The 27,242-nt window shown below is 46.0% G+C and overlaps 1 protein-coding gene across 2 annotated transcripts in view; it reads right to left on the bottom strand.

The window, feature by feature from the left end:
* KDM5B (lysine demethylase 5B) overlaps positions 1–27,006 on the bottom strand; it is a 77,331-nt gene extending 50,325 nt beyond the window's left edge. The window contains exons 1-13 of one of the 2 annotated variants that reach the window (XM_073542553.1): positions 26,423–27,006; positions 18,318–18,395; positions 16,682–16,804; positions 16,413–16,583; positions 14,569–14,625; positions 12,198–12,317; positions 12,019–12,115; positions 9,841–9,923; positions 9,502–9,660; positions 821–940; positions 589–747; positions 324–505; positions 82–244 (exon numbers count right to left, since the gene is read on the bottom strand). In XM_073542553.1, the coding sequence (XP_073398654.1) occupies positions 82–244; positions 324–505; positions 589–747; positions 821–940; positions 9,502–9,660; positions 9,841–9,923; positions 12,019–12,115; positions 12,198–12,317; positions 14,569–14,625; positions 16,413–16,583; positions 16,682–16,804; positions 18,318–18,395; positions 26,423–26,557 (1,647 nt within the window). In that variant the 5' untranslated portion in view covers positions 26,558–27,006. Of the gene's footprint in view, positions 1–81; positions 245–323; positions 506–588; positions 748–820; positions 941–9,501; positions 9,661–9,840; positions 9,927–12,018; positions 12,116–12,197; positions 12,318–14,568; positions 14,626–16,412; positions 16,584–16,681; positions 16,805–18,317; positions 18,396–26,422 lie in introns of both variants that reach the window. The other variant, XM_073542552.1, reaches the window with a different exon arrangement.
* Positions 27,007–27,242: the final 236 nt, after the last annotated feature.

Below are 27,242 nucleotides of genomic sequence, written 5' to 3'. Positions count from 1 at the left end.
CTGCTTCATGTCAGATTTTCAGTTCATTCAAAACATATCAGTTCATATCACAATAAATGGAGCAACCGTTAGGAGACATACCGGCACACCATGAGACATCAATGTGTTTGGATTCATGATGGTGACCAACTGATGGAGGAGATCAGGTTGAGAAATAAATAACTCTGGAGCCAATTTCTTCATCACCTCCTCCAGCTGTTCCGCAGCATAGCCAGGAGCACCATACCAAGTCTTGGGCTCACCCCTGTCAAAACAGCAATGGAAAACTAAGCCACAGGTAGTTAGGTGCTATATTACTTGAATGGCTACAGGTGGCACCCTACCAGTGTAAGTAATTAATAGAATAGCTCCAATGATCTTCAATATGCCAACAAAAAGAAGAGAAGCACATTCCCACATAAAGCCAGGGCAACTTCATCCCACAGATATCAGCAGTTATATGGGCCAAGACAGACGCTTCCATCACAGGCATATTATTCAAATTCCATCCGCAGTCCAGGTATTCCTACAAAGAATAAGAAAAATTAGCACTATAGAAATCGATATTGTTCCAGTCCAAGGTCATTTCCAAAAAGATATTTACTGTACCTCATCTTCTTGTTTTACACGAAATCTTCCATCTCTCACAGGAAATCCACTTCCAAATTCTTTTGAAGCAATATCTGCTCCATACTCAACCGTCACATCTTCCTCTATTGTGCTTACTAGACGCCAAAACTCCTTCTCCACCAGCTCTGTAGGCACCATCTGGTAAATGAAAGAAAAATTATATTCTGCTCTTAAAAACAATAAGATGCCATGAAACAGCAAATGTACTTACGTGCACAGGCATATTAAAGTAGTCGGACTTGAAATTGTCTGCCATTTCTCCAAACATACGTAGAGTATAATCTCTAGCTGCTTGCTCAAAACCAAAAGCTTCCTGGGGCTTACTGCACTCCTAAAGGGAAGAAAAGAAATCTAAGAGAAAAACATCTGGAAAACAGATTTAATTTACTCTCTTTGTTATGAAGCTATTAGAATACAACGCACAAACAATATTGTTGGATAGAAAGGTAAAGGGCTTGTTTTTGTAAATGGCCATGTGAGGTCTTGTCTTTTTTTCGGGAAGAGTACTTTTGAACAACACCATTGGTTTCAACATATCATGTACTGGTATATGGGAAAAAAATTCAAGTAAGGTGAAAGTGCAATCCCACAGTTGTCTTTTACCATGTTCACTAAATGCTTAAACTGACCTGGCATGATTCTCTTGGTCATTACGAGTTCACAGACACCAAACATGTCTAGGTTCTTTTTTTTATTTAAGTGGTGAAAAAAATCCAAAATTTGGCAAAGAAAAAAACGGTGCCATTCTCCGAGACCTGTAGCGTCTTCATTTTTTGTGATCCTGTGCTGGGTGAGGGCATATTTCTTTATCGCTTCATTGGGGGACACAGGTTACCATGGGGTGTATGCTGCTGCTGCTAGGAGGCTGACACTATTCAAAATAGGAAAAATAGCTCCTCCCCAGGCAGTATACACCCACCGACAAGAACCAAGTACCTCAGTTTGTGCTTAGTGTCTGTAGGAGGCGGACCTGGATCTTCCCAGATCCGCAGCTAAGGGTCCCGTTTCACATAGCGACGCAGCAGCGATCCCGACAGGATACAACCTGGTAAGGATCGCTGGTGCGCCGCTACATTGTCACTAGTAAGCTACCAAACAGGCAGATCTCTGCAACGACGCAGCAACCATCCAGCGATCCATATAACGACCTCGGCGGTTGTTGGTACCTTGTCACACAGCAGCTTTTCTGACGACTCCCGCCTACATCTGAGTTCTGCATCGCCAACGAGGTCGCTCGTCGGTGTTAAACACAGCGATGCGCGCTGGCCAGCAGGACACCGACGATGAAAAACATGGCCCAGGACATTCGAGCATGATCAGCGATATCCAGCGGGGGGCCGATCGCCGCCATGTGTCACATGTAGCGAGATTGCTGGAGAGATCGCTGTTGCGTCACAAAAAAAAAAAATCAGTGAGGCTTCAGCGATCTGGCTATGCGAGACGGGGCCTTTACCCTTTTTCTTTTGCATTGTAGGGACACAGTGCGGGAAGGAGGATCTAGTCTCCCAGCGAACCTCACCACCCGTGGGACCCTGCGGTATGCCTCCTCATCATAAGCCGGAAAGAAGACTGACGCTCCAAAAAGAAGAAGTCAAGGAGTTTGTATGTTCTCCCCGTGTTTGCGTGGGTTTCCTCCGGGCACTCCGGTTTCCTCCCACATTCCAAAGACATACTGATAGGAAATTTAGATTGTGAGCCTTCAGGGACAGCGATGCTAATGTGTGCAAAACTGTAAAGCGCTGCGGAATTTGTTAGCGCTATATAAAAATAAAGATTATTATTATTATTATTATTAAGTCTACGGTACCAGCACAGCTCTATCTGCGACTCGGATGCAGTCCTCACGTACATGGTAGATAGCCGATGTAATAGCCGATATAAGGCTATTACCCAAGCTAAAGGAGGATTAGATCCCTCCTCCTTCCCGAACCTTTCCAAATCAAAGAATTCGAGGCTAACTTGAGCAAACACTGGGAACATCCGGAAAAGTATTTTTCAGGATGAAATCATCTAGCCGTGCTCCTCACAAAGTGGGCTGAGTCCCCTAAGATAGATCCGCCGGTTTCTCGCCCGTCTTCCAAGACATTTCTAAATTCTATCACTACCGGACGGTGCGTCACTGAAGGATTCGACAGACAGATCGAATCACTGTCCAAATTTATTTTTGATGCCACTGGCGCCTCTCTCTGTCCCAACTTCACCTCAACTTGGGTGGCCAAAGCCATCTCAGCCTGGGCAAAGATACTTCATAAGGGTATCTTAGCGTCAGCTCCTCAAGATGAGCTAGCTGAATTAGCAGACCAGATTGATCATGCCACCAAATGTCTTCTAGCTGCCTCAGTGGATGGGCTCGGGTGTGCCGCAAGAGCAAACAGTAACATCGTGGCCATACACCGCATCCTTTGGTTGAAAACATGGAATGCGGACACCATCTCTAAGAAGTCGCTCTCAAACCTGGCCTTTTAAAGTTCCAGGCTCCTTGGAGCCGGGCTGGACCAGATAATATCTCATGCTACAGGGGGGGGGGGGGAAACGATTACCTCTCTTCCTCAGGCCATGCCCAAGTCCTTTTTTTTTTTTTTTTTTTTTTTTTTTTTACACAGGAAGGGCCATTTAGGTCCTTTTTTTTTTGACCTTTCCCTTCTTCGGAAAGTTCCTCATAGAAGGACCCTCCTTCTACCTCCGGAGTGCGGAAGAGACATTCATTCAAACGCTCGCCCCACTGGAGACCAAAGGGCAGGACCCCCCAAGCCCTCTGGATCCCACTCCAACAGATTCTCTTCCAAGTGTCGGGTCACCCCCACCTGGAAGTCTTTCTAGGGTGGGAGGCAGACTTCTTTCCTTCAGGGATGAGTGGCTGTCGGTTGTCAACGACGCCTAGGTAAGGGAAATCATCACTTCCTTTTGCAAGATAGAAGCGTCTCTCTGTGAGGGAAGAAATTCTGTCTCGCCCACCAAGACATCCATCTCAGACAACAGGGTTCCTCCATGTTGTCTCTTCCCTCTTATCCACCGGAGCACTCGCACCTGTTCCTCCAAACAAACGGTTTTCAGGGTTCTACTCGAATCTCTTCGTAATCACGAAAAAGACGGCTCGCTCGGCACAATCCTGGACCTCAGACTACTGAATCACCACGATCGGACCCGCCACTTCAGGACAGAGGTCTTTACACTCGGTGATTGCCTCCATGGAGCCGGGGGAATTACTCTGCTCCGTACACATTCAGGATGCGCATCTCCACATCCCATTTGTGTACAGTACCAAAGGTTACTTCGATTTGCGATCCAGGAGGATCACTACCAATTCACGGCTCTTCCCTTCGGCCTCAAGGTCCTCACAAAGGTCATGGCAGCTGTCATAGCCGTCCTTCGCTCCAGGAGGATTCCAATAATCCCTTACCTGGACGATCTGTTAATCAAAAGGCCCGTCCCGCCGAGAATGCGTTCAGAATCTACAGATTACTCTGAGCACTCTGACCCGCCTCGGCTGGATGATCATCAGAGAGAAGTCCACTCTGTACCCTACTCAACGACTAGTTTTCCCTGGGCATGGAGTTCGACACGAACCTGGCCCGGGTGTTCCTTACGAGGGACACGTTTTCCGATCTCTCGAAGGGAATCCGATCCCTGAAACGGCCAATTCTCATTGCCCTTCGGTCTTGCATGAGGGTCCTAGGGTAGATGAAAGCCGCCATGGTAGCCGTCCCCTATTCTCTGCCTGGGACGTCTTCAGTCTCTCTTGCCCGACTTATACTCCGGCCTCTCAAGGTGAGGCAATTTCTTACTTGGGGACGTTGCCTTCGTTAGTCCTGCACGGGAGATCCTTTCTCCCTCTTCAGTGGCAGGTCACCAACACTGACACCAGTTCTCAGGTGGGGAGCGGTTTTCCATTGGAAAACGGCGCTGAATCCCTCAAGAAGCCCTTCTGGAAATCAAAGCAATCTTCCTTGCCCTCCTCCGCTGGCAGGCTCTTCTCGCGGGCAAACCAGTCCGCATTCATCCGGAAAACGCCACAGCTGTGGCGTACATAACCCACCAAGGCAGAACTTGCAGCAAACGGGTAATGGCAAGGATCCTACGTTCGTCAGAACGTTACATCCCAACCATCTCAGCCGTTCACATCCCGGGGGTGGGAACTTCCTAAGCCGCCAGGGCCTAGCATCAGGCGAGTGGTCTTTCCACTCCACGGTCTTCAGCCCTGTCATCGTTGGTGTACTCTGGATGTCGACCTCATGGCGTCTCGAATGAACCACAAGGTTCCTCGATTTGTAGCCAGGACCAGGGACCCTCTGGCCATCGGTTGCGACGCACTGGTGATTCTGTGGGCCCAGTTTCGACTCCCTTATCGGTTTCCACCTTGCTCTGATCTCAAGAGTGATCCGTGCCATCTTAACCTCGTTTTTAGCGCTCTCCAAAGCGCGGCTTTCGAGCCCATTCAGAACATTCCACTTTCCCTCCTTTCATGGAAAGGGACCTTCCAAATTGCCATCACGTCCATTAGGAGAGTTTCTGAGCTTGCGGCCTTATCCTGTTTCTCGTACTTGGTTCTTCCTTCCCAAGATGTCCTCGTTGATGTGGAAAGAGACCATCTTCCTTCCCTCCTTTTGTCCCTCTCACACTCACCCGCTGGAGAAGTCTCTCCACAAGCTAGATGTGGTCAGAGACTTTTGAGTCTTTCTAGGACAAGTCTCTTTTCATCAATCCGACTTCCTGCTTCTCATCTCTAAAGGTCGCCGGAAGGGGCTCCCAGCTTCCAATTTCACAATTACTCTTGAATTCGTTCTACAATACTGGAAGCATAACATGTTCAGGAGAAACGGCCCCTTCCGGGAGAGCCCACTCCATCTGAGCTGTAGGGGCTTCTTGGGCTGTCACCAAGCTTCAACATTACAGGTTTGCAGGGCTGCGACCTGGCAGTCCTTGCACACATTTGCGAGGTCCTACAGGGTTCATACCCAGGCCTCGTCCGATGCAACTTTAGGTAGAAAGGTAACGCAGGCGGCAAGTCCTTTCTTCATGTTGCCCAAGTTCATTTTCCCACCCTTGGGACTGCTTTGGGACGTCCCATAGGAACCTGTGTCCCCCAATGAAGCGATAAAGAAAGAGGGATTTTTGGTACTCATCATAAAATCTCTTTCTTGGAGCCTTCATTGGGGGACACAGCACCCTCCCTGTTTCAGTTGTACTGTGTTGGGCCTACGAGCCTCTTGTTGGGTTGGTACATATTTTGTGAGTTCATGTTACTTCTCCTACTTTTTTCACCAACTGAGGTACTTCGTTCCTGTCGGTGGGTGTATACTGCCGGGGGAGGAGCTATTTTTCCTATTTTGCATAGTGTCAGCCTCCTAGCAGCAGAAGCATACACCCCATGGTAACCTGTGTCCCCCAATGAAAGCTCCAAGAAAGATTTTACGGTGAGTACCAAAAATACCTCATTTTTGCGCGCCAAGCTGACGTTTTTATCAATACCATTTTGGTGTAGATACAATCTTTTGATTGCCCGTTATTGCTAAGTAGCAGAGACCAAAAAAAAAAAAAAAGACGATGTTTTGAAGTTTTTTCTTGTTACGCCGTTTAGCAATTGAGTTAATCCTTTATCAATATTGATAGAACGGGCAATTCCAAATGCAGTGATACCACGTGTGTATATATTTGAATTTTTTATTGTTTTATTTTGAATGAGCGACAGGAGGTCGAATTCAATTTTTACACTTTTTTTTTTTTTTACTTTTTGCTTGATTCAATAGTTTCCATGGGAGAATAGAAGCTGCAATACTTTGATTGCCTCTGCTACACACAGGCGATTATCAAATCGCCTGTGTGTAGCAGAAATGCTCACTTGCCATGAGCGCCGACCATGGGGTGGCACTCACAGCAACCTGGCAATGACAACCACAGAGATCTGGTTGTCATGCTGACCCATCAGTGACCCGCGATCATGTGAGGGGGTAAGCGCGAGTTAAATGCCGCTGTCAGACTTTGACAGCCGCATTTAGCTAGTTAACTGCCACGGGTGGATCGCGATTACACCCGTGGCTGTTGCAGGCACGTCACTGTATAGATCAGCTGCCATTTGCTCAGCTCTGGAGCCCGTACCAAAAGGGAGAGTCCGGCATTGTTGTACTATAGGGAAAAACGTGAAAGAAAGAAAAAAAAAATTATGAAGTGCTTTTTTTGTTCCATTTCCAACCCAAAAATTTGAAGAAAAAGAAAAGCGGCAAAATAAAAATTTTTCACTGCTCAAAAAAAATAAAGGGAACACTCAAATAACATCCTAGATCTGAATGAATGAAATATTCTCATTGAATACTTTGTTCTGCACAAAGTTGAATGTGCTGACAACAAAAATCATAAATGGAAATCAAATTTAATAACCAATGGAGGCCTGGATTTGAAGTCACACACAAAGTTACATTCCACTTTAATGTCCTTAAAACAAGTATAAATGATGCTCAGTATTGTGTGTGGCCTCCACGTGTCTGTATGACCTCCCTACAACACCTGGGCGGCGGATGGTCTCCTGAGGGATCTCCTCCCAGACCTGGACTAAAGCCTCCGCCAACTCCTGGACAGTCTGTGATGCAACAAGACGGTGGATGGAGCTAGACATGATGTCCCAGATGTGCTCAAATCGGATTCAAGTCTGGGGAATGAGCGGGCCAGTCCATAGCTTCAATGCCTTCATCTTGCAGGAACAGCTGACTCTCCAGCCACATGAGGTATGGCACTGTCCTGCATTAGGAGGAACCCAGTGCCAACCGCACCAGTATATGGTCTCACAAGGGGTCTGAGGATCTCATCTCGATACCTAATGTAGTCAGGCTACCTCTGGCGAGCACATGGAGGGCTGTGCAGCCTTCCAAAGAAATGCCACCCCACACCATTGCTAACCCACTGCCAAATCGGTCTTGCTGAAGGATGTTGCAGGCAGCAGATCACTCTCCACAGCGTCTCCAGACTCTGTCACATGTGCTCAGTGTGAACCTGCTTTCATCTGTGAATAGCACAGGGCACCAGTGGCGAATTTGCACTCCTGGTGTTCTGTGGCAAATATCAAGCGTCCTACACGGTGTTGGGCTTTGAGCACAACCCATATCTGTGAACGTCGGGCACTCAGACAATCCTCATGGAGGCGGTTTCTAACCGTTTGTGCAGACACATGCATGTTTGTGGCCCGCTGGAGGTCATTTTGCAGGACTATGGCAGTGCTCCTCCTGTTCCTCCTTGCACAAAGGCTGAGGTAGCGGTCCTGCTGCTGGGTTGTTGCCCTCCTACGACCCCTTCCACGTCTCCGGGTGTACTGGCCTGTCTCCTGGCAGCGCCTCTAGCCTCTGGACACTACACTACGCTGACAGACACAGCAAGCCTTCTTGCCACAGCTCGCATTGATGTGCCATCCTAGATGAGCTGCACTACCTGAGCCACTTGTGTGGGTTGTTTAGTCAGTCTCATGCTACCAAGAGTGTGAAAGCACAACCAACATTCAAAAGTTACCAAAACATCAGCCAGAAAGCATTGGTACTGAGATGTGGTCTGTGGTCCCCACATGCAGAACCACTCCATTATTGAGAGTGTCTTGATAATTGCCAATAATTTCCACCTGTTGTCTATTCCATTTGCACAACAGCATGTGAAATTGATTGTCAATCAGTGTTGCTTCTTAAGTGGACAGTTTGATTTCACAGAAGTTTGATTTACTTGGAGTTATATTCTGTTAAGTGTTCCATTTATTTTTGTTGAGCAGTGTATATGCACAGTGGTGGCTGGCTTGGCTTTTTTTTTTTTCTTTTTTTTAATACATTGCAACCAGTGTTTAAATATTTTTGTAATCCGATTTGTGTGTGATGCATCAGCACAAAGTAGTCTACGTAGGTGAAAATCTAATATTAATTTTATTGTGGAGAAAGAGAAAAAGCAGGATGGCACTCACCGTTCATGTGAATCAAATCACTATTTCACATACACAAGGCATCGGCATAGGCATGGGAGCAATGTGCTGGAAGACGGACAACAGTCGTTTCGCGCTCAATACACTTCCAACAGGTCCTTGATAGGACCTGTTGAAGCGTATTGAGCGCGAAATGGCTGTTGTCCGTCTTCCAGCACATTGCTCCCGTGCCTATGCCGATGCCTTGTCTATGTGAAATAAAGTGATTTGATTCACATGAACGGTGAGTGCCATCCTTTTTCTCTCTTTATCCACAACGAAATGTTCTGTTTTTTCAATATGGGATTGAGCACCCGTCCCAAGTGGGATTAAGGTGTTTTTTATTAATGTGAAAAATATATGTGCAGACATTCAGGGTATTTTTCCACACAACGGTGCCGGATATCTATTTTTTCTAATATTAATTTTAGCAAAGATGGGAATTAGTTGAATGAAATGGTCTGCTTCCTCATAGGAGTACTTTTCGCCTTGAACTGAACTGCATCATTGTTGAATAGCATCACGTTGAACCAGTTTTTTACCCTCAAGAGAAAAAAAATATATATTTTTCTTATATACAACAGTTTGCTAGATTCTGATGATATAATTATCCAATTACTAAATGGATTGTGCCTTTTGATCGGTCACATCAATAAGTACAGGCAGATAAAGTAAAACTACCCTTAGAATGGTGTCACTTGAATGAGGCAATACTGGCAGGGCAATCCTTTCTAAACAGACGCTGGTGGAAACACAAATGTAGTACAACATGGTCCAAAATGGCTGTCCAAGTGGTGGAAACCCCAATAATCAGACATTTATCACCCATGTCATGTATTGGTAATAAATGACCTTCATGGCACAACCCCTTTAAGCAATTATTAGCTTGTTTTCTTCACATTCTTCTTTGTATGAAACAGTGTAGTCTTGCAAAAAATGAAATCAGTGAAGTGCTGTGGCAGTACCTGTGCCAGACATTTTGGGCATCGCCAGTCTCCTTTGGGCACATCATGCAGTGGTGGAATAAGACAGAAAGTGTGGTAACAGTCATCACAACCGTCACACAAAAGAAGGCGATCTTCATCACTACCACTCCCACACAGAAAGCAAACATATAAATCCACCTTAAAAAGAAAAATAATAAAATAAAAAACAGCTTAGGATTTAGTTTATTCATAACTTGACTGTGGACAAAAACATGTAACCTGATAGGACTATGAGCACCTTAGAGAAACAGGTTTACATTTTCACCATGCTCTTCAAAAAAATAAGGAAACACATGAAACAACTGATCTCATACTTACTGGACTTCGGCTTTTCTTAGATTTCGATTTTGGCTTCTCTATAACAGATTCTACCGGCTCTCGTTTGAATGTTATTTGACTTTCTTCTATAGGAAAGAAAACAGGAATTATTTCTGAAACACCCACAACACAGTACAACAGAACTGTACATCTCACCAAGGGAGACTTATGCTTTACACTGGAGTATAACAAAAGAAAAAATGGAGCAGATGGCCGCAGACCTATACACCCGCACCCAAATCATGTATTCTGCATCTGCGTCTCTGCTGCTAAAGATGGATTATGACTGACAACAAACAGCAGACATCACAGAAGACACAGGAGGCACCTAGGCGCCAGAGAGAGAGCCTGTCAGGTCCCCCATTCCCTCCGAGCCAGAAGTATTCACATATGTATGACTGAATTCCCTGCCTAACCGGCCATGTATAATATTAAATCAATGTTTAAAAAATTTATAATATCCACTTTTTCTATGCTAATGAGGGCTTTGACTAGTTGATGGGGCATTAGTTTCCCCAGTCTAGTCAGCCTTCATTCAATGTTATCACGCACCTGGGAACGTGATAATTTGCAAGAACCAAGGTCCTTGCCAGCTCCTGCACATCTCACGCAAGCACACGCATTAATGCTGCCGAAAGGAGGCGCCTCTGTAGCTGGGTGTACGCTTCCCAGTTTCAGAGACGCACAGCGCATGATCCAAAGTAATTTTCGCAATAATGCTGCCGAAATGAGGCGCGTACATGCACGAAATGTGCAGGACCTGGCAATGACTACGGCTCCTTCAAATTACTGCAAATTTGTCATGCCGACAGGGAAAGGAGGCAGACTCGTCTGGAGAATCTAACGCCCCATTATCTAGCTAAAGACTTCATTAGCACAGAAAAAGTGGACATTATAAATACTTATCGCAATAGTTTTGTTTAGGGAGGTAATCACTATAGAATTAAAATGTCTGCCATCCTGTTAGAATATTAGGACAGGTGCCTGTGAGCATGTGCAGTAGGAAGCTCTAGTGCAGTGACCTTTAGTATGTCAGACAGACAGGGTAGACAACAGTGTTGGCAGCCTCCTCTTACCTCTGCTATCTCCAGTATTAGATCAGATAAATATGGTAGACAGCAGTGTGAGCAGCCTCCTCTTACCTCTGCTATCTTCAGTATTAGATCAAATATGGTAGACAGCAGTGTGAGCAGCCTCCTCTTACCTCTGCACGTCTGCCATCAACAGTATTAGATCAGATAAATATGGTAGACAGCAGTGGGAGCAGCCTCCTCTTACGTCTGCTATCAACAGTATTAGATCAGATAAATATGGTAGGCAGCAATGGGAGCAGCCTCCTCTTACCTCTGCTATCTTCAGTATTAGATCAGATAAATATGGTAGACAGCAGTGGGAGCAGCCTCCTCTTACCTCTGCACGTCTGCTATCAACAGTATCAAATAAATATGGTGGACAGCAGTGGGAGCAGCCTCCTCTTACCTCTGCTATCTTCAGTATTAGATCAGATAAATATGGTAGACAGCAGTGGGAGCAGCCTCCTCTTACCTCTGCACGTCTGCCATCAACAGTATTAGATCAGATAAATATTGTGGACAGCAGTGGGAGCAGCCTCCTCTTACCTCTGCACGTCTGCCATCTCCAAACATTCTTGGACAGGTTTCTGTCAGCATAATAAGGCAGCGGACATTTAAATTCTATAGCGATCACGTAATTAGTCAAATCAATTATGATTTGATTAAATGCATTTAGGAATTTATTTATAACAACCTTTTCTTCAGTTATTTTTTTTCTATCCCTGGATAACCCCTTTATTTAGAACTTCTTAAGTGTCAGACACACATGGCTTCCCCATATTAATATCTGCACACAACTTCTCTCTTGCAAACAGCAGACCTGGGAAAACTGCAGCCCGCGATCCTCATATAGCCATTTGACAGCCAAAGTTCTAGAAACTGTGGCATTCCAACAACATGCGGCCGCACCTCACAAAAGAGCAATAATAGGGATAAAGTAATAGCAGAATACTGATTTTTTAACTGATCTCGGGTATAAATATTCCAGTCACCCAATGAACAAGTGTTTTGCTCAGAGTGTGATCCCTGGAATGTTTACATAGGTGGATTATAGATGATTATCCAAACGCATAAATGCATTATAAGAATCTGTATAATTACCTACCATTGTCACACATGGATGGTGAAGAGCCCATCCTTCGGCGTAAAGTACGAAGTCTCGATTCTGGTCCTTCTTCTGGTTCAACTTTAATCTTAACAGCCTGTATGGGAAGAAAAAAAAAAAGTTATGATAGATAGATATAATCATAGTGTGAAGTCAAAGGGAAGAAGAGTGGCACCTACTTCTGCACGCATACGTTTAGCTCGTCGGGCACAGTTCTCTGAAGGTTGGACAGACTGTCTCTGTGGGATATCGTGAGGTTTGTACTCCTTATCCTTAACATCAGGAACAAACGTTGGTTTCTACAATTTACAATAAACACAAACTGCTTAATTAAAGGATACAGATTACAAAACTAGACTGCAGGACAAGTCAGCATGAATTATGTTTGCAACATTAATGTGGATACAGTGGATAAAGAAGCTCCATCAGTGTTGGGCTACCTTCTCTGCCCATACCCAAGGTCAGAAGAAATATTATATGTACATAATATGGATATATTAGACTGTGTAGTAACAATGAATGCCCAAGCCCACTAAAGTGTCAAGAGTGAAATTCTTAGTTTCGTGTTGAAAACATATTCTGCAGTCAGGATCCTAACATGAAGAACCATATTGATAGCGTTTTGAATGAAGATTGGTTCAAATACCGATATCCTATGTGGAATATGTGGAGAGCACAAAGTTGTATCCTTTCAACCCATTTCCCCCATTGTAAACAAAGTGCAAAGTAATTTCAAACCATATAAAACCGGTCAAACAAACCCGTAACCCCCATGGAACAAAGTCTAGGTCACAGGTACAGAAGGGATAGTCTAAGCAGTTACATAGCCCAGCGTCCATATAACAAAACTGAACTGCCACAGCGCATGACGGGTTTTTTTGTTTGTTAAAGAGAGAAAGGTCTTCAATTTATATATAGATAATTGAGTGTGAGTGAGGCTAAGTACATACTTGCGCTGACAAGAGTGCTATATAAGACTCTGCTCTGTGACACGAGCTCACACTTCTACTCCAGCAACAGCACAGCCCTGCGTCTGACTCCCCCTCCCAAGCACATGACTGGTTACATGGTCGTGACATCATCACAGGTCCTTTTGCTGCTCAGGATCTCGCATGTACCGAGAGTTTGACGGGGGGGGGAGGGGTGTCTCACACTGCAAGGCTGCAAGGGAAGGGGTGCTCACAATACACAGGGGGTCCTCACACTGCAAGGGGAGGGGTGCTCACATTACACGGGGTCTCACACTGCCAGGGTGGTCTATGCCTGGGCAACGCCAGTATCAGCTAGTCCTTAATAAACATCTTATTTAATAAAAATGTGTTCCTGTATTTTTAACATTAATAAAAATTATACTAAAAAAACCCTAAAAATATGTTGGTTGTTTTTACCCCCTTCCCATAACCATGGCTTACAAATTAACTTATAGATGGGTGGTAACTTAAACTGGTATTCCCAGCGTCAAGATTCTATCCCAATATGTAGTAGACGTGAGAACAAAAATATTAGCAAATACCTTCAATTAAAAATGTAGTATAGTTCTTCTGATTCGCTTTGTCACTTACCCAATGTGCATTGTAGTAGCACAGGTATCCATGGTTACAACCACTATTATCTAGCTGTCACCATATGAGTGGTCATAACCATAGATACCCAAGCTACTGCAATGCCCTGCACATGGGGTAAGAGACATAGCGAATCAGAAATCAGTTCTAGCCATGACAGTACTAATAAACAGACACAGATCAGAAATGAGACTTCATCAAGGGGCCTTGCTTGCCTAAATGAGCCAGAAACAAGCCATGCTCCCTGACCTGTGGCTTTGCAACCGAGAAGGGAGGGAGATCACTCAGAGACAGCATCAGCGTCAGGCTGGGTTCAGACAGCCATACGAAAACGTGAACCAGTCGCAGCCATTTGCTCATCAGACAAAGGTAATAGCTGTCAGCCATTTACATGCTCTATTCTAGTCCATTAATCGGACCGAATTAGTGCATGCTTCATTTTTTTTTTCCACTTGGACAGTGAAGCCAAAAGAATAATTAGTCATCTGAACAGCCCCATTACTGACTTCTAAGGGTCATGGTGGGGTCTGTTTGCTCTCCGATTTAATATTGGATAGCACAGGTCCAATTTATATGCTCGGCTGAGCAGACCCTCACAGAACAATTCTAAATAGAACATAAAGATGCAATGAAAATTAATAATATGGATATGGGCCTATATAGTCTGCTCACACACTCAGTATTTGGTCAGTATTATACCTCTGCATTTACGTATAAGCCAAACCCAGGAGTGGGTGATAAATACAGAAGAGGTGACGGGTTTCTATTATACTTTTCCTCTGACTGTTCCACTCCTGGTTTTGGCTTACACATACGGAGGTAAAAACTCATCAAATACTGATGTAATATGCTGACCAAATGCTGAATGTGTGAACGTGGACTTATGCTGATAATAGGTTTAATAACCCTGGAATAGTCCTTTAAGCTTTTGAACACATTTTTTCAAGTTAGCGCTCTTTATGCTCAATTAATTACACACAGTCCATACCTTATCAAAATTAATATCTTCATTAAATCCAAGCAGCTTGGTGCACGACTCTAAAGCCTGAAGTGCAAAAAATAGAAATAAAACCAAAGAAGAGTAATCAAAGTCTAACTGATCAGAAGTAGCAATGGATTTATATTATTACAAATTTTGAGACAGCATTGTAAAAGAAAATTATATAAAGGAAACAAAATTTAAACTGAAAAGACTATTTTTTTTTTTTTTTTTTTAAAAGGGGAACCCATCAAAAATAACAGCATCATACTTGCAATCTTTGAAAGGGGTTACCCGGAACAACAGTGTTTTACGTTTTTCTTATGTGGCTAAGAACTTACAGGTAGATATCTACCTTTCAGTGGTGCCCCACGTGGATCTCTGCCAGCTCCAAGTGGTGACATCACTGACAGATAAACTGCTTCTCTGCTGGTCTCATGTGTGATGGGGTGTGACTACTGATGACATGCCAAACAGCAGCTGACTCCTCGCTGCATTACTGCGGGGAAGCAGCTATCAACATGATGTCAGCAGTCACATCCTTTTGACAGAGCAGCCTCGAGAAGGAAGAGCGTGAACCACTAGAATCACCAGCAGGAGCAGTCTGTGATTGTGCCGTGTCGACGCAGGGCACAACAGGGAGGCAGTTAGCAACTGCCTATCAGTTCTTAGCCCCATGGGAAAAACAATCATGCCAGTTAACCCCATCAGAATATTGGTCTGGTAGGCGCTCCTATACAGAGGTAGCTGTCAGTCACCGATTGGGATTTTTGGTCCAATGGGCAGTCCCATCAGTGACTGACTGCTACCTCTGTATACACATTTACACAAAGACAGGTGTCAATCACTGATAGGCCCGCCCACTGGACCGAAAATCTCAGAGATAAGAGGTTTAAATGAATAAAACCCAGGTTATACTGAATCTTTTCTCACAAAGCTATATATCACTTTACTCTGCGCCCCCTGCTGTATAACATGGTGCCTGCTGATTGGTCTGCATTTTCATGGTGACAGTTTTCCTTCAAGGTTGTGTGCACACGCTGCGGAATGCTCTGCGGATTTTTCCGCGCGGATTTAGTAAAATCCGCAGGTCAGAAGACCTGCGGTTTATCTGCGGATTAGCCTGCGGGTTTGCCCTGCGGTTTATCATCTCTACAATGGAGCAGATGGCAAACCGCAGCAGAATCTGCAGAAAGAATTGACATGTCAATTCTTTCTGCAGATTTGAAACCGCAGCAAAACCATGCGGAAAATTCCGCAGCATCTGCACTGCGGTTTTCATTTTGCATAGAAAATATAGGTACTGTACACCGCAGCAGAAACTGCTGCGGATCCGCAGTGCCAAATCCACTGCAGATCCGCAGCGTGTGCATATACCCTAAAAGTTGTAGTTAATTTTCCACAAGACATTTTTTAAAGTGGCATTCCCATATCCAAAATCCTATCACAATACCTAGTAGGTGTAATAACATTAGCAAATACCTCCAATTAGCAATTGTAGTATAGTTCTTCCTATTTGCCATGTTGCTTAACCCATGTGCAGGGCATTGCAGTAGCTTAGTTACCTATGGATACAACCACTCATACTGTGACAGTTAGCGGTTAGTGGCTGTAACCATGGATACCTAAGCTACTGCAATGCCCTACACCTGGGGTAAGCAACATAGGTTATCAGAATAACTACACTACATTTCTAACTGGAGGTATTTGCAAATATTATTTTTACACCTACTACATATTGGGATAGGATCTTTGAGATGGGAATATCCTTTTAACTACGGTTCAAAAATATATAGGAAATTAAATTTTGGTGAATTTTCGACATAAAAGTATAAATAAAAGTTGATGCTTACCAGTGAACTAGTTCCAGACTGAAACAAGTTGTAGGGGTAGAGTATACGTTCATAATGACCCCGAATATGAGAGCCAATGGCTTTTCCTGCTGAAAAGCCCATTTTGACAGCAATTTTAGTCCATTTTCTCTCTCTGCAGACCAAATCAAAACCGCCTTCGTCAGCTACCAACTGTAGTGAAGAGAAAATGTAGTCAGCCATGGTGCTTTTGCTTAATCTCCAACAGGTAAATGATCAGCCTATATAATTCATGCTATTGTTTTTCTCACCTTGTTTAGCTGAAATAAATCCAGTATTTTCCGTTCAACATGAGGTATTTTCAAAGTACATCCCTGCAGTTCCCAGAACTTGGCAATCTGATCTAAGAAATTCAACTTCACCCTAGTTTGAGCCTGAAGAAAACTTCAAATTAATAAAATTACTTATCTAAGGTTAGCAAGTTTGGAAGGAAAAAAAAAAAAAAAAAATACCGTATGTACATGCACAGCATTTACCCAGCCCATTTCCCTACTTCTGAGGTGCTGGTGGGGACAGATCTGGTATCAATCTGCTCTCCTCTAAAGGTGCATTTACTTTGTGCCATGCATGTCGCTGGTTGTTAATGGCCCGTTTACACAGACCAACCTCGCTACAAATGTGCAATCAACAATCGGAAATAGAATTCTCAGTGCACAAAGGCTGCCGTTCTGCTTGGCAGCACAGATGAGAATTACAAAGTATGGTGTGCTACAGAGAATGAAGACTTGTTCTGTGCAAACCAAAAAAGTCCTTTCACCCAAAGAACAGGTTTTGCCCATCGTTTGATGACCTGCAGTCTGTACAATTATTATGAATCAAGCCTTCCTAGTAATTTGATAGCAATTTTTCATGGGTGAAGCCTTAGAGCTCTGACATTCTATTATCAGTGACTCATTGCACTGCGATCCATTTGGAGACTGGAGAGAAAACCTGCATGCAACATATTAGATACGATTAGTGACTCATTAGGAGCCTGTAATAAGAATAAGGCCGTATTCACATTGGTATTTCATTAGTATTTATAAGAAAAAAAATTTGTTCAAGAGACAGGAGTGTGTCTTTCAATGATATCATTTTTCTCTCTGCAGTTTCCACTCTTGACTAAAGGTACTGTCACACTTAGCGATGTACCAGCGATCCCGACCAGTGATATGACGCAGTCAGGATCGCTGGTACATCGCTAAGTGGTCGCTAGTGAGCTGCCACACAGGCAGATCTCACCAGCGACATCGCAGGGGTCGGAGGTCGCTACTTACCTGTCACACCAGGCGATCCTGCGTCCTCCCGCCCGCGTCCACGCGTCGCTCGTCGTCACAGCAGGAAGCTGATGACGAGAAACGTCCTGGACGTTCTCGCGCGATCAGCGATAACCAGCGGGGGAGCGGGTCGTAGGTAAGTATCAGACACAGCGATGTCACTAGCAATATCGCTATAACGTCACAAGTTATAGCGATATTGCTAGCGATATCGCTTAGTGTGACAGGCCCTTAAGACGGGTTTCAGACTAGTGGCCACTGAGAGCATTACAGTCTGCACTTGCCCTGTCCACCACTAAGGCACGTGTATATTTGCCAGAAAATGTGGTCCTGCTAGGTTGCAGGGGCCCTGATGCCAGTTTGTCGAGCTACATGGAAATCTAGACACTGTGCAGGTATTGCAATTCACTTGTAGGGCAAGGAGTCTGTTCTTTGGCTAAGAGATACTAAAAGCATTAAAGAAGCACAAGCCTTTATCTCACCAATTAGCAGTAAGGGCTTATGCTAGTAATATGCCATGACTTCATACAGAATAGGCCTTTAATAGAGCAGATAATAAGGGAGTGGAGCAATTACACCGATGCAGGATTAGAATACTGAAAGAAACTGGGAAGAACGACAAGCACATTACCTCAAGTTCATTAAGTCTTTGGATACGTGGGGTGAAGTGGAGTTTATCAACATCGCAAGCAAATGGAGGTTGCCAGTCCTGCAGAGAACAATTGAAAAGTTATTAAATCCAGAAAATTAGAAGAAACCCATTTCCTGCATCTGTACATCAAGCAATCCTTCTATACTCTGAAACACCAGCCACAGTTCCCCCAACAAATGCAATCTTTTTGTTACATACATGGCAACAGCGTTCCTTTCCTTTTTCTAAAATATGCATTATATAAAGATAAATATGAGATTTCCCAATTGTGGCCTTAGTTACACTAAAAGTGGCCCTTCCAAGCACGTGCACAGGGAGACAATGACCTACAGCCTAGATTATGTGCAAAGCATGAGCACACCTGACACTTCCTGGCCAGTCACTACTTTTCCTAGGCTGCCGTTCACATGCTGTGCTGCCCTTTGCTCACGCACTCTTTGGTGGCAGCAGGTGGGTGTCTCCGACAGACAGCATGAGATTTCAGCCTAGAGGTTAAGCCTTGGCTGTGTCCAGGACAAGGTTTTGCTCTGGTCAGAAGGCAAGCAGTGGACCATGCACATTTTTGAACAAACACGCTCCCATGTTCACACGGCAGGTTTTTCCTCTAGAAAAATCCAACATATACTTGCAGGGGAATCCATGCCAGAACTGCAGTTTGGCCTGTCACAGGTTTGCACCATACAATCAGGCAAGGCTGTATGTGGGTCAGTAGTAAGTCACTCATTTGACCCGAGATGTGTCGGCTTATGTCCAGGGTGGAAAATGCTTCTGCCATATTACTGGTTATGTGGCTTTCCAATTGATAACCAGGCACAACTGATGCAGATTTCCACTTGGAAAACACATCAAATCCCTATAAAAGGCCATAATCACAAGCTACATCATTGCGTTATCTGATGGCTTGGCCACATTTAACTCAGTATTCCAGATGTAACAGTCAATGAAACATTATCAAAACGCATTCACACATTACATTTGAAGCTTAGCTTTTCTTTCTTCATTTAATGGGAATAATGTTACTGAAGAATGACATAAAGTATGGTGCTGCTCACATGTCTGTGTTTTTCACAGACTATGTGGCCATGCAAAAATCACATCTAGATATGTCAGCTTCTAGCAGCATGGATGACAGGGGCCGTGAAGAACAAGTACGGCACACAGATGGCTTCCATGTTACATCCATGGCCATGTTTAACATTACAGAGTATAGGAAAAGCTGCCATTATCTATCCGTGAAAACCACTGATGACACCCCCATGGTAAAAACGGACACAAGGTCCATACACTGATGACACCCCCATGGTAAAAATGGACACAAGGTCCAAACACTGATGACACCCCCATGGTAAAAACGGACACAAGGTCCATACACTGATGACACCCCCATGGTAAAAACGGACACAAGGTCCAAACACTGATGACACCCCCATGGTAAAAACGGACACAAGGTCCAAACACTGATGACACCCCCATGGTAAAAACGGACACAAGGTCCATACACTGATGACACCCCCATGGTAAAAACGGACACAAGGTCCATACACTGATGACACACTGATGGTAAAAACGGACACAAGGTCCATACACTGATGACACACTGATGGTAAAAACGGACACAAGGTCCATACACTGATGACACCCCCATGGTAAAAACGGACACAAGGTCCATACACTGATGACACCCCCATGGTAAAAACGGACACAAGGTCCATACACTGATGACACACCGATGGTAAAAACGGACACAAGGTCCATACACTGATGACACACCGATGGTAAAAACGGACACAAGGTCCTTACACTGATGACACCCCCATGGTAAAAACGGACACAAGGTCTATACACTGATGACACCCCCATGGTAAAAACGGACACAAGGTCCATACACTGATGACACACCGATGATAAAATTGAACACAAGGTCCATACACTGATGACACCCCCATGGTAAAAACGGACACAAGGTCCAAACACTGATGACACCCCCATGGTAAAAACGGACACAAGGTCCATACATTGATGACACACCGATGGTAAAAACGGACACAAGGTCCATACACTGATGACACACCGATGGTAAAAACTGACACAAGGTCCTTACACTGATGACACACCGATGGTAAAAACGGACACAAGGTCCATACACTGATGACACACCGATGGTAAAAACGGACACAAGGTCCTTACACTGATGACACACCGATGGTAAAAACGGACACAAGGTCCATACACTGATGACACACCAATGGTAAAAACGGACACAAGGGCCATACACTGATGACACACCAATGGTAAAAACGGACACAAGGTCCTTACACTGATGACACCCCCATGGTAAAAACAGACACAAGGTCCATACACTGATGACACACCGATGGAAAAAAAAAAAAAACACAACACTGCCCGTACACTGATGACACCCCCATGGTAAAAACCAACACTGTCCGTACACTGATGACACACCCATAGTAAAAACCAACACTGTCCGTACACTGATGACACACCCATAGTAAAAACCAACACTGCCCGTACACTGATGACACCCCCATGGTAAAAACCAACACTGTCCGTACACTGATGACACACCCATGGTAAAAACCAACACTGTCCGTACACTGATGACACACCCATAGTAAAAACCAACACTGTCCGTACACTGATGACACACCCATAGTAAAAACCAACACTGCCCGTACACTGATGACACACCCATGGTAAAAACCAACACTGCCCGTACACTGATGACACACCCATGGTAAAAACCAACACTGTCCGTACACTGATGACACACCCATAGTAAAAACGGACACACTGAGGTGTCCAGATAGAGCCTATCTGGACACCTCACATCCATGAATTGGCTGGTTCCTTATTGTGCCTCCTGATGAACAGTGTGGACGGGGAAACACGTCGAGGCTGGAAGCTAAGCTTGGGTTAACCCCCAGCTGTTTCTATAATTTTTTTTTTTTTGTTTGGCAATAGGTATCATCCATTGCCTTCTATGGGAACCAATATGGATATAATTCTGATGTTCCTTTATAGAACCACGCCATTTTTTTTTACCTCTTGTCTGTGCTTGTCTGATTTTACTGCAGAGAGATTGTTTTTGGCTTTGATAAGGGTACCGTTACACCTAGCGATGCACCAGCGATCCCGACAAGCGATGTGACGCGGTCAGGATCGCTGGTGCATCGCTAGGTGGTCGCTAGTGATCTGCCACACAGGCAGATCTCACCAGCGACATCGCTGGGGACGGGGATCGCTACTTACCTGTCAGATGCGGCGATCCTGCGTCCTCCCGCCCGGCTCCACGCGTCGCTCGTCAGCGCCACAGGAAGCGCCGCAGGAAGTGACCGATGAGGAATGATCCAGGAGCTTCTCGCGCGATCAGCGATAACCAGCGGGGAGCCGGTCGGAGGCAAGTATCACATGCAATATCGCTAGCAATATCGCTGCTGTGTCACAAAATCGGTGACTTTACAGCGATATTGCTAGCGATATCGCAGTGTGTAACGGGGGCTTAATGCATATGGAATCTGTTTTCTGTAGTCTATTAATACCCAAAAAGACAAGACTTGTTACTATCTACTGGTAGCTTATGGAATCTATATTTTCTGTGGTCTATTAATACCCAAAAAGACAAGACTTGTTACTATCTATTGGTTATACAAAAGGTTTCTCTATGTTTACATGTACTAGCCTGTCTTTTATATATTGTACATTAATAGCCTGTGTATTTCATCTCTTTATTGTTTTCCCACCTGTAGTTTATAAGGGTCATTTAGGGAGAGTCTGGGACAGCCGCCGCGGAGTATTTTTTAGGGTGCCAACCTCCACTGTCAGGAAGGGATAGGAGGCCAGTGTAGGGATATCGAAGGTTACTATTATATAGAGTTTGTTAATTGTGTTATTTCACCGGGGGGGGGGGGGGGGGGGGGTTACCTCAATTTATTAAAGTTTCATATTTTTAAAGGGATTATATGATTGCACTTTTGATATTTCTTCCCTGATCCTGTGGACTTTTATTGATCATACAATTAATAAAAATTGAACAACCAGCTATTGTGCTCAGTCGTATCATCTGGGTCCTTGTGCACCATTGTGTAACCAATCGGGTGGCGAGCGGCGGCTTATTTTTGCAGTCGCGCTGTACACATAGGGCATCATTTATCAGACTGTCTAATAATACCTGTTCTGGTAAAATTAAAACATCTTTACTGACTTCGGCCGTGCGCATAAAAACGCAAAGAAAAACGCAAAACAAACGTGCGTTTTTTTAGCGTCATGTGAACGCTGATGCGTAAAAAAAAAAGCAGTGTTGCTTGCGTTTGTGTTTTTTATGCGTATGCGTTTTTAGGTGTAGCATTTTTTCCATTGTCTAGACCACATTCCAGACTTGTTTACCTCAAAAACGCATGCGCAAAAAAAATCAAGTGTGCGCAAAACCATGCGCACGCATGCGTTCCCATAGACTTCAATGTTTTGTTTTTGCGCATTCCATGCGCAAGCGTTTTTTTGACGAGACAGGGTGGACCAAAAAATGCAACATGTTGCGTCTGGCGCGCAAGACAAAAAACGCATGCGCACGAAAACGCAAGTGTGCGCAAGACCATGCGCACGTCATGTTAAACATAGGTGCGCAAGATGCGCTGCGCACAAAAGTGCTAATGTGAAACCAGCCTAATACAGGTAAAGGTCAGTGTCCACCTTATGGGGGCACGTCATTCCCACAGGTCATTACCTGAACTGATGGAATCAGTGGGATCTAGGTTGGTGTCGGCTTGGCTCATTTCCACAGCTGTTGGCTGGGACAAATGGCAAAATTGTAGGAACACATCGCAAATTTCAATGACTAACCACTGCATAATTGGGAGAAGAAAAAAAAATCCCATTTTGAAGGAATAAGTACCATGTAACACCTCATTTCTGGCAACTGCAGTAGAAATATGTAATCCATCTTTTGCAAGAATATCTGTACTTATAAAATAAATTGTCGCCATGTTACAACGACCCCTCCATTAAGATATATAAAAAAAAGTTTAAAAAAAAATTATACTGGTGGGGGTGCCAACCACTGGGACCCCCAAAATAATGGATCCCTTGCATGACGCCTCTTATGGACGGGCGTGGTGGGGATCTGTACAGAGCACGTACGTCTTCCATTCAAGTCTACAGGAGATCCAGAACAAGGCGGACATTGTACTATATATGGACAGCTAATGTACTGTGGAAATTAATGCCCACATTTAATTAAATGACCTTAGAACATTAGATGGAAGGCTTAAAGATCAATAAACCAACATTAACAGGTCAGACTGTGTGGTGCTGATGCCCAATACTGAGAGATTAACACCTTCTATTCTAGCATCCTTATATGCTTCTCTCACAACTTGGAGGTTTCTTGTACAATCTGTATATTGCACCAAAATATCAGTCAGAAAATCTATGGAAGTTCCCAGGCAGCATCCCTGCTGCTTCCAGCTCCTGTGTGTAAAATGGTGGACGGGGCTGAAGGAGAAGGATGGAGGAAAGTCACCCAGAAAACATGGATGGCCTAGAAGTACAAACTAGCCTGTAAAGCAAGCCCGGGTCTGACCACATCCTGCAGCTCACTAATAAAAGACTACAATGACAACATGGCTCTGCTGTAATCCTGTGCTGAGGACGCACTTCTATCTCCGCCTGACACACAAAAGCCCCTGGACTGCAATCCTGCCCCATAGGATCCACTCAAAAATGCTCCAAAAAGCAGCTCACAACGAGGCAAAAGCAGAACATAGAGAAACCCGAGAAGAGGCTGCGGTGCTCATAGAAAACATACTACAGGCGCAGATTACTGAGGAAAGCAATGGATGGAACAAAACCCTATAACAGAGGAAAAAAACAATGCAGGAACAACTACTAGGAAGCAACTGATGAGCACAAAACCCTACAAGAGGAGAAAAAAAACATTGCAGAAGCAACTAGGAAAGCAATGGATGGGCACAAAACCCGATAAGAGGAGAAAAATATTGTAGGAGATAATAGGAAAGCAATGGATGTACAAAACCCTATAAGAGGAGCAAAACAATGCAGGAACAGCTAGGAGGGCAATGGATGGGTACAAAACCCTATGAGAGGAGAATAAACATTACAGGAGCAGATTACTAATGAAGCAATAGACGGGTATAAAACCCTATAAAAGAGTTTTAAAAACACTGCAGACGCAACAAGGAAAGCAAGGGATGGATGCTACACCATATAAAAAAAAAAAAAAAAAAAAAAAAAAAAAGGGGGGATCAAACCTTTCAGGAGCAAATTATTAGGGGAGCAATAGGAGGGTAGGCATCCCTATAAAAGAGGAGAAAACATCAAAGGAATCCATTTCCATAAAGGAAACCCTAGTGTTTGCGATCAGTAAACCATATACACATTACTGCTGATGGACTGTTCATTTATCTATTTTTGTTTAATAAAGAGTAATTATTTTTCACACTGAGTCCCGGGGTATTTTGAATTTTTGCATTACAGCTGTAACCACATCCAGCCTCACAGAGAAACTCCTGAAAGCACAGGGCGCGTCCGCACTGCACAGCCACGCAAGACGGCGCGTCCGCACTGCACAGCCACGCAAGACGGCGCGTCCATATGCACAGCCACGCAAGACGGAGCGTCCATATACACAGCCACGCAAGATGGAGTGTCCGCACTGCACAGCCACGCAAGACGGCGCGTCCATATACACAGCCACGCAAGACGGCGCGTCCGCACTGCACAGCCACGCAAGACGGCGCGTCCGCACTGCACAGCCACGCAAGACGGCGCGTCCGCACTGCACAGCCACGCAAGACGGCGCGTCCGCACTGCACAGCCACGCAAGACGGCGCGTCCGCACTGCACAGCCACGCAAGACGGCGCGTCCGCACTGCACAGCCACGCAAGACGGCGCGTCCGCACTGCACAGCCACGCAAGACGGCGCGTCCGCACTGCACAGCCACGCAAGACGGCGCGTCCGCACTGCACAGCCACGCAAGACGGCGCGTCCGCACTGCACAGCCACGCAAGACGGCGCGTCCGCACTGCACAGCCACGCAAGACGGCGCGTCCGCACTGCACAGCCACGCAAGACGGCGCGTCCGCACTGCACAGCCACGCAAGACGGCGCGTCCGCACTGCACAGCCACGCAAGACGGCGCGTCCGCACTGCACAGCCACGCAAGACGGCGCGTCCGCACTGCACAGCCACGCAAGACGGCGCGTCCGCACTGCACAGCCACGCAAGACGGCGCGTCCGCACTGCACAGCCACGCAAGACGGCGCGTCCGCACTGCACAGCCACGCAAGACGGCGCGTCCGCACTGCACAGCCACGCAAGACGGCGCGTCCGCACTGCACAGCCATGCAAGACGGCGCGTCCGCACTGCACAGCCACGCAAGACGGCGCACGCTCTAGGATACGACGATGAGTAATGTGGGATTTTATGGAGCGGCTCACTGGCCTCGGAGAAGTTTTAAAGCAGGGTGTGATCCTCATCTGTCCTTGTGTAATAGGATTACCACAGCAAGACAAGAGGCACAGTGATCAGGGCCCAGAAAATGGGAGGAAAAAGCCCAAGGAAACCCAGTCTGCTAGCCACAGGCACAATGGAGGCAGCGCTCCCGGGGGCCTCTGAGCAGGCAGCACAGGTTTAGTCCTTGACATGAGCCCCTCCAATGTCTGTGAGGCTCGGGGGGCTTCCATGTCAGCCATCATCCCCTCTGTAGGGCTCCATGGCCACACACACAGGAGGACGATGGCTGCACAACTTTGTGCCCTCCATGGCAGCTGCTGGGTCACCCACTGGTGTCAGGTAGTGCGCCCCCCCTCAGCACACAAAGGACTGGGGGCTCGGGCGCCATATTGAATAGTTCCAGCAGGCCCCCCAACAACACAACTCCTGAGGGGTGACATGTAAGGAGACATTACTTCCGGGAGCTCACACCTCAGTATATAAGGGGACGCCGGGCCCCAGCTGCAGGGGCTCCCGCACCGGTAACGGGGGGGCACCTGACTGCTGCCGGTGACCGAGCCCACTCCACTCGTGGCGCCCCTCCCGGTACTCACCGGCGGCGGCCGGACCTTACAGATGCCCGTGCGCTCCGCTATCGGCCGGATCTTACTGATGTAGGCATAGGGGTCAGCGAACTCCTCTCTGCTGGGCTCGAACACCGGACACTCCGGGGGCGGCACGAACTCCATATCGCCGGGAAGCAGCCACAGTGTACACACAGAAGCCGAGCCCCCGGGACCAGCGGGTGGACAGTGCACGAGGGAGGCGGAGCAACACGTACCAACCGACAGAGAACGAGAGAGCGAGGCGCACGAAGGCGGTGTGCGTCCGCGGAGTAGGGCTGGCAGAAGACAAGTAGTCCCGCTCGCCTCACGTCCGCTCTGAGCGCTGGCTCCGGAGCACTGCGGGGGGCGCAGCACCTCACGGGGAAGACGCCCGCGCTATAGAGCGAGTCCTAGGAGCCATCTGCAGCCGAGGAGTGTAGGGGGGACACGTGCATGTGAGGGGACCCAAGGTTTATTCATCAGCTCTACGTGACAGGCAGGCTCCTCAGCCCTCCTCCGAGCGCCGATTGGCGCTGCCCTTCACAAGTGACAGATCTCATCCCACCTCCACCAACTGGCTCAACCGTGGGATCGACTCCTTATGTTTACATGGGCGGATGGATTTGTATACAGCTGACTGCCACACCATCGCCGGGACCTCTTTTTTTAAAGAGCCTCATGCCGGCCGTGGATTGGCGAGAGGTGGCGACGTCAGGCGTGGAGGGGCGGTGCTGCCGAGCTGTAGCTGGGGGCTCATTGTCTACAGTGTGTGGAGCGAGTGGCCGCGCGTCACGTGGTGCGGGGGCGTGGCGCTCCGGGGCTGCGGCCG

Source organism: Dendrobates tinctorius, unplaced genomic scaffold (genome assembly GCF_039654945.1).
Source record: "Dendrobates tinctorius isolate UK_male_01 unplaced genomic scaffold, ASM3965494v1 ptg000127l, whole genome shotgun sequence".
NCBI lineage: Eukaryota > Metazoa > Chordata > Amphibia > Anura > Dendrobatidae > Dendrobates > Dendrobates tinctorius.
Note: the sequence above shows the minus strand (reverse complement) of the source record. Positions and strands in the feature narration are given on the sequence as shown.